A 7,867-nucleotide genomic window follows, 5' to 3' on the forward strand; every position below is an offset into this window, starting at 1 on the left:
GAAATTATTACAACAGCAGTGAAAAATAGTAAGTATTGTGAAGAGAAGGTTGGACTTGATTGATGATGCCCCTTGATATCTACATATTCTATGGCGCAACATTGACTTAACAAGTTGACCTTATCTAACAACACAAGGTGAATGCTAAAATTGGGCAAAACCGTATTCATACTTTTCTTTGATTTATTGTTGCACAGTATCTCAGTGCAACTGCACAAATTCGTCCTGCCTAGGACCAACTTGGATGCATTCCTTCTCCGCTTGCCACCGCTGCGTCGAAGCGACAACTGCAGCCAGAGGCGAGCACATGAGCTTTAACCACGCAAGACTGCAGCGCTGTGCAGCGGTAGCAGCTGTTCCAGGCAGAATCCCACGGTATGATTGCTGCACCCTCATGGAGCTCTCACAACGCTTTGAATTTTCGACCGTCCGATCGAGCTGACATGGCGCGATCTCGGCCGTCGTTCCGTCCAGGGCGCTGAGGCCCTCCCGCAGACCCACTTTTTATCCATGGGTCACTAAAAGCCCCGCTCGGCCCGTTGTCTCGCTAGCCCTCCACCAATCCCTCGCGCGCCTCCTCCTCCTCCAATCCCCTCCTGCACTCCTCCTCCTCTAATCCCCTCACGCGCCATGGAGAAACCCTAGCCGCCAGTCGCTCCCGCGGCCGCCAACCATGGCGCCCCTGCCCCTTCCTGCTCACCCTGCCTCTCCTTGATCTCCTCTCCCGGCGCCCCCTCCCAAGCCCCTCCGCTGGAGCGGCGCCGCAGGTGGAGCTTGGCGCGAGCGCGCGGGTGAGGCGTTGCCCCATAGTATTTCCATCCGCTCATCCCAGCAGCCTCTTCTCTACCGATTTGGCTCGAGTCCTTGGGATCTACGGACTCCGTTTTTGGCTCCTCTTCGTCGCGCCCAACAGCAGGCTGAGCCTTGTCTCCTCCAATCGGAAGATCCCGCCATGTTCCTCGAGTCAGAGCTGCGCTGAGCCAACAGATCCGCCAAGATCATCTCCTGGTCGAGCTCGTCGCCTCTCTGTCCCCTAGAAGAAGTCCATACCACTGATGCGGTTCTACCAAAGATTATGCCCTTATCTATTGGTGCAGGTTTGTCATTTCTCTCTCTACTTTTGATTCAAGTGTATTCTTGAAGAATATAAGAGGCCCTAATCTTAATGTTTTACATGGAATGGTTAGAACTTTTTCAGGTCTGCAGTGCAAGTCGGGATTTTTCTCTTTCTTCAAAGAAAAATACTCTTGCAGTCCTCCCATCCTCGGGTTTCTTCAACTTATTATTATTGGGCATTGTCTGCAAAACTTAATTTCCGTGGTACCTTCATGGTGTGGAGTCCCTGATCAAGGCCAGGGCGCTGCAGAGCTCCGCGCTAGGACCAACAAGGTCGGAGAACTGCAGCCCTGCAGCTGGCTACCACATCTCCCATCGGTACATAGGTACACCTTTATTTGCACACACTAATTCCTTGTCGAGGTTGTCTGTTGGGTTTTGAGTTCACATGTTGTGTTATACGGCTCCAAGTGGCGTATTATATTTGGTAACTCTTGTAACGAGAAAGGCTTATATTGTACCTGCTCCTGTCTTGCTTATAATTATTTATATTACATTTATTTCTGGGAACTTGTGTCACGAGAAAGGCTTGCTTTTTAAGTAGTCTCTAAATGTAAGTTGTAGAATATGTCCCAGGCTTTCTATAGAGTATCTAATGGTGAAATTTGGTTGGATGGTTTGGTCGCATCTGTCAATTCATTGTACAGTCCAGAACTGAATTTTTGTTGCACAGAGTGATCTTATGTACATTTTTTGTTGTCAAGAACTTGGCATTTTATTATATATACCTCTACTAAAATAACTCAATTCATTCAACTTTATATGAGTATCGGTAAACGCTCTAAGTGAAATTTATTTCTTGCGGAGGGAAGGACCTGAGCGGCATCTCAGCTCAGTGGTGGTACGTCAATGAACATATACCAGATATCAATCTTCTAGAATTAAATTTGTCCGCAAAAGTTCTTAGGTTGTCCTGTTTTTCTGGTGTACCTATACCGAGATAATTTCAGTAGTTCACTCCTGCCAATTATTTATTTTACAGCTTGATTCTTTTCTAAAGTTGTTGGTGTATCCCCTGAGTGTCGTATAGTTATATGCTCATCGATTAAGCCCTGTTGTCACAGTGGAGCTACTTGGATTTTGCTACAGTTGTGTAATTTGCTCCTTAGAGTTGATTTGTTTTGTTCATTTAGTACGACCAAAGGTAAGCCACCACAGCTCCGTTTGGTTCTTGAGTTCCTTTTGTATGATTTTGGATGAGCAATCTGCAAAATTCATGCTTGTTTGTTCTTACATTTAGTTGCAACTCTTAATTAAATATGTGATTTTCTCTATACTCGTATTATAATGTGTGTGTTAAATAAAGCATTGAATCTACTTTCCGGATGACAAATGATACAGTTCTGCAGTATTTAGATAGTACACACGTGGGTCCCAGTTTGGATCATATATCTTCTGTTACGATCTTTGAGTTATGCCCTACCTGGTTCCCAAATTGGATCCTCATTTTTTTTATTAAGATCTTCCAAGTTCTTTCCTCCCCAATTTGATATCATCCACTTGGACGTATCTGCTGACCATAAGAATAGAGAATATTATGAAATGTTTCACACAGAGCTGAAGTAAAGCAGTGCAGATTTACTAAAGTCGGACTTTGTATTATTATTGTGTTGTGTGGTAATGCCCTAGGCTCTGCGTGTTAAATATAAATCTTCATTTGGCCTTTGTTATTTGCTATTGCAGATTTTCCTTTTTAATCAATGATTGTGATGCAAGTGCTCATTTTATTTTCCAGTATCTTCCAGCCTCACTCTTCTGTGCCTATGTGGATGGTTGTTTTGATCAAATGGTACTATATTATATCCATATCCTCTACCCACGGTAAGATCATCCCTTCGTCTTTGGTTCATTCAGGCAATTTATGTCATACGGTTGCCATATTGTAGTTCTCGATCCCTGATTTTTCTTCATTTGGCACCTGTCCTTCAGCATGTTCGTTTTACCATCACTGTGAGAAGATTAGCCCTTCAGAGTGGTGGTGGTGGTGGTTGGAGGTGAAGGCAAGGTTGTTTTTCTTGGTGATTTTTCATTTGTTACTGAACAAGACTCTGAACATATTTAGTTCATGCCTTTCTATCTTATAGCAGTGTAAAGGAACCTCTTGCAGGGTAATACATTTCCTTCTCTATATTCTCTGTGTGGAAAACAAAACACATATTTACCACTCAGTAATATTCTGAATGTTGTGTTTATTGCTCCAGATTGTTTCCAAATACATAGATAGGGATTTATTTGCACACAAACTTGGTAAGTTCAGTCTGGTTGGTGATTGTGGCGCTTAGCATACAGAGCACGACCGGTGTTGTTTCGTCACATTGAGACAAGGTGATGGTATCTTCCTCCATATTAGGTGATGTCCTTTCTGAATCCTCTCTGTGATGCCAATATTGATGCATAAGGTCGTTGATAATTTGGCGATATTATATAATGGATTGCAGGTGACTAACTCAACTATATTTAGGTGTACAAAAAATATATAGAGCAAGTTGATTTTACGGAATTAGTTGTTGCTAATTGAGAAAGGCTAAGTGGCTTACCTGAGATGTTGCACATTGTTATGATCGATGGTTACGCTTCGTTTTCTGAAGAAAATTCTACCAAACCAAAACAAAATACAGAACTCCACATACACTTAAGCTAGCAGTTGTTTCTCTTTGTTAACTCTAACTATTGAGCGGTAACGTATAGTCACAGTGCAGGCCGCCTACCGACGGGCCTCCGCTTGCTGCAGCTTCTCGTGGCTTCATCCTTTCCCCGACTCGGTCTTCTGCAGATCGAGATGGACAACATGTAAGGCTTCATCCCCCTCTCGGACTTTAGTTTGTTTCATTTCTCATGAGTAATGTAAGAATGACATGATGGTATGTAAGTCCTACAATGTTAGATCAAGTCACATGAATGAGATATACAATTCTTTATGGTGCTAATTTCTTGCCTGGTTGTGTGTACTGTGTAGATTATTCATTTGCTTACTTTGCGTATTTGTATGTATGATGAACATAAAATTGTTTCTCTAGCTGAATTTTATCGGGGGTTGGAAGGCCAAGGAGAACGAGAAGGAAGTCGCAGCCTTGGATGCCACAGTGAAAAGTGACGTCGACACCGGTGATAATTTTATTGGGGATTGGAAGGCCAAGGAGAACGAGAAGGAAGCCGCAGCCTTGGATGCCACAGTGGAAAGTGACATCGACACCGGTGATAAGGAACTCCCAAAATTTCTCCCGCGCCGGTTCTTTCTTCGCCATCTTCTCTCCATATCACCGTGATATTTTCCCTGCCTTACATAGGTTTATACATGATGACTGGTACATGAGCATCCTAATTATCACTAATTATTTTGGTGGTCAAACCAATTGTGTGTAGCCATGTACTAAACCTGGTATTTCCTCATATCAGTGTGTAAATAAGCGAATTTTAACATTCCCCAAAATTTGCTGCATGCCTTTACTAAATCAGTGGTATTTACTAGGCTATTGGATTTTATGTTATTTTAATTTTTTGCATTCACTACAATATTATTTTTCTGCATTTCGGCTTACTTGTGTTATAGGTATTAATTTGTGATCTTATATTTATTTATTGTGGTTCCTATGTTTCTTGATAGGTGCATGATGCATGTGTCTGCTATCTTGAATATCAGTGAGAATTGTATGTCCGCAAGGTTTTCTTATTCGATAATTCCATCTGGTGTTTGATTTTGAGATGCGAAGCTCCGTTATGTTGCCTCATCTTATATTTTTTCCTTCCTGTGTACTTGTCTGCTGGTCTCATTTTGGAATGTCTCATGTCCTTGTATTTGTTGCCCCTTCAGGTACCAACTTTATGCTCAGATTTTTTTACCTTTGGTTTTCATATTTTAGTTTTCTCTAATGGCTTGAACTCCTCGCCTTTGCATAGGTTGAGTTGTTTATTCATAACTATGTGACAGTATTTGGATAATTTGACCACCTTTATATTTTTCTAATCACCATTACTTCACAGATATCATGATCAAGAAGTGAACTCTCAAAAGGCATTCTGATTTGCAAATGTCCTCTCTTGAAAAATTCTTATGGTAATTTGGTCATTCTAGGTGCAGGAAGAGTAGTGTTCTCAAGCTATTAAGATTGTTTCCTTTAAATGGTAATTGTTATATGGTTTTATTTTCTAATTGATCAGATAAATAGGTTGTATACTGAAGGGGTGAGATCAGGTGTCTTCCCTGTTTATGTACTATTGTGAGTGACTTCATTCTTTTTGGAGCTCTCTTGGACAAACAATTAGAGATCAAGAATATGTTCTCGTGAAAACATTGTTTCCTGACATGTAGGTCATTACAACCATGTATATCAATATTTCCACTTACGAATTATGTATGTTAGGTATGTGCATTATATGAGATGTTGAATTTTGACGATTTAGAATCGTTTTACTGTGTATCCTTCTACACTGAATTTTCTTATTTAAATCGAAACTATTATTGTGAGTAGAAGTCATGGTTGGATTATCATATTTTACACTCTAAATTAGCATGTCCAGTTATCCCTAAACTACAGTTTTTGACTAATATATCTGCTTGTCACTAGCCAACGGATCACTAGAGGTGGGTGTTCAAGATCTCAATAGTCGCTTGGGGCCATTCAATACGTAGTAGTAGTTTGGACATTGTGGACTTCTTGAGTCAAATGCTCTTTATGGAAAGTATAGAAACATGGAAATTTAGAAGGTCAGTTTTTCCTCTGTTCCAGTGGTATGGTATTTTCTAACTTAGTCATAACATGAGAATTTTCTGTAGAAGTCAGTGAAAACAACTACCGGCAATGGAACCGTGTACCAATAAGTTAGTCAAAGGGCTGGAGACCAAAAGAGTTAATTGTTGTAAAATATTTTGGATAATTTTCCAATACACTTAGTGCTATCTCACCAGAACTAATTAAGAATGTAGCCCCCTTCAGCCTGATTGATTTATCAATAGATAATCCTTTTTCTTTGGCCAATATGATGTTTAAAAGCTCTCTTACTTTTGTTGCCTGTCTTTTCTTCATGAATCCTATGGTTTCCTCTTTTAAAATGTTATTATCTTGAACGCAGGGTATTTGGAAGGGTGGTTCCAGCTGCAGCTTACATGTCACTGGGCTTGCAATGCTCAATGCATCCGAATTATTTTGCTTCAGGTATAACAGGATTATGATGAGTTTCTTTTCGCAATGTTTGATGGTACTTTGGCGTATATATTTCATTGGAGAAATATAATATAATACATAGATGGTTGCATTCCAAACTGCATCCCGTTTCAAGCTTACTAGAGTTTTTAAATGCACATATTTCTGGAAGATATATATTACAATTACATTGGAAAAATACCTCAAATAGTAATAATTTTAGCTGCATATTCCTTTAAGTTGTTGGTATGTTCTCGAGGCATTGCTGATTATTTTCCGCTGGCTCCATGATAATCCAAAAAACATCTACGTTACGTAGTGGTTCAGATTCCTATGGCATAAAATCATTTGTTTTTAGTTTGAAAGTTCTTACCCAATTTCCTTTTGCTGTGAGATGTGCTTCCGATCCCTTCGAGTAGCAGGTTTGTGTGCTAGGCTGGAGAATAGCCACTTCTCGATCTTGGATTTTGGGTTCTATTATCAATCAATACAGATAATATACCTGTTAAAACACTACAGTTTTCCCTTTGAAAATAAAACTCAACCATTAAAATTAAAAAATAGTGTATATTCTAAAGCATAGTTGAATTATACAACAGATGAGTTAGATTCTCTTAATTAAAATTAAAAAATAGACACAATACCATAGGCATTAGTAGCAGTTGAGCACATATAGGTATATAAGTTCCTTCTCTTAACAAATAGGAAACTTGACACGTGTTAACTTCTCTTGCCCAAACTACGATGGATGAAGTTCATAATATTAAGGGAACAACTTAGGGACTCAAAAATATATTTAGTCATTCCAATTATTACTGAGGGCATCGTTTAATCCGCACTAATATGTGATTTAGCTGAACTGATAGATTAACTCAGGTTTTGTTATCCAATTTATTTTTAGAAGCTAATGTAAAACCTGAAACGCAAGTTGACCAAATATTCTATTGAACCCTGTGAAATAGAATATGTTATCGAACTAAAGTAAGATTTGAGTGAGCATATGTATCTACAGCTGACTTGGAACTAAATCAGAATGATGCATAAAAATGATTTACTTTCTCAGACTACAAACAAGAAACCACAAATGTTTTTTATGTACCAGACAAGGCTGATACCTTTTACCCTTAGCTAATATGATCTTCCGTCCTTTTCTTACTAGGTTTAAACCATAGCATTCTCTCCGTCATATACATCATTCTATTGGAGAAGTCCCAGTCTACTTCCTTCGAGCAAGCAGTGTATAGGTTGTTGACCTTAGTTCATAGTAAGACATGTTTATTAATGAAGATTTACATATTGTTTCACTGACATGTATTAATAAAGATTTACATATTGTTTCGTCCATCGGATAGTCTTCCATTTGATTTCTACAGATGCTTAATATAGTGTTTTACAAACTGTTCATTGGGGCCGTGAGCCAAGGCGAGCCCCAAAATATTTATCTATTTCCTTCAATGTATATGTGTGTGCTACTCCGTTTGTGGTTTTGTTTGTTTTATCCTAATATCTTTCTATTCGCTTCATTTTTTAAAAGCTAAAACACGTATTAATATTGGTGCGAAATTCACGGGGTCGTGCGCCAAGGCGCACATCTAAATCTAGTTAAATCT

At 39.4% G+C, this 7,867-nt stretch overlaps 1 protein-coding gene and 1 long non-coding RNA gene across 12 annotated transcripts; both read left to right on the plus strand.

Annotated features, from left to right (window-relative positions):
* Positions 1-569: 569 nt before the first annotated feature.
* On the plus strand, positions 570-3,851 carry LOC124703058. Of its 7 annotated transcripts, XR_007002892.1 has the most exons (7): positions 570-1,097; positions 1,199-1,442; positions 2,852-2,937; positions 3,046-3,110; positions 3,201-3,224; positions 3,318-3,466; positions 3,816-3,851. XR_007002892.1 is itself a non-coding variant. In XM_047235267.1 (6 exons), exons 1-6 carry the CDS (start codon positions 1,076-1,078, stop codon positions 3,334-3,336), a joined length of 471 nt encoding a protein of 156 aa, XP_047091223.1. In that variant the 5' UTR covers positions 570-1,075; the 3' UTR covers positions 3,337-3,842. The 7 variants fall into 7 exon arrangements, 5 of the variants coding, with proteins under 5 accessions (XP_047091223.1, XP_047091224.1, XP_047091221.1 ...); XM_047235267.1 differs by having other exon boundaries at positions 3,046-3,121; positions 3,318-3,842; XM_047235268.1 differs by having other exon boundaries at positions 3,046-3,121; positions 3,204-3,224; positions 3,318-3,842.
* Positions 3,852-3,872: 21 nt separating this feature from the next.
* LOC124703060 lies at positions 3,873-7,621 on the plus strand. Of its 5 annotated transcripts, XR_007002895.1 has the most exons (6): positions 3,873-3,906; positions 4,134-4,345; positions 4,721-5,421; positions 5,682-5,821; positions 6,187-6,269; positions 7,417-7,621. It is a non-coding gene; the product is annotated as an uncharacterized LOC124703060 (long non-coding RNA). The 5 variants fall into 5 exon arrangements; XR_007002897.1 differs by lacking the exons at positions 3,873-3,906; positions 4,134-4,345 and having other exon boundaries at positions 4,377-5,170; positions 5,275-5,421; XR_007002899.1 differs by lacking the exons at positions 3,873-3,906; positions 4,134-4,345 and having other exon boundaries at positions 4,377-4,927; positions 5,098-5,421.
* Positions 7,622-7,867: the final 246 nt, after the last annotated feature.

This window comes from Lolium rigidum, chromosome 3, assembly GCF_022539505.1.
Source record: "Lolium rigidum isolate FL_2022 chromosome 3, APGP_CSIRO_Lrig_0.1, whole genome shotgun sequence".
NCBI classification, from domain to species: Eukaryota; Viridiplantae; Streptophyta; class Magnoliopsida; order Poales; family Poaceae; genus Lolium; species Lolium rigidum.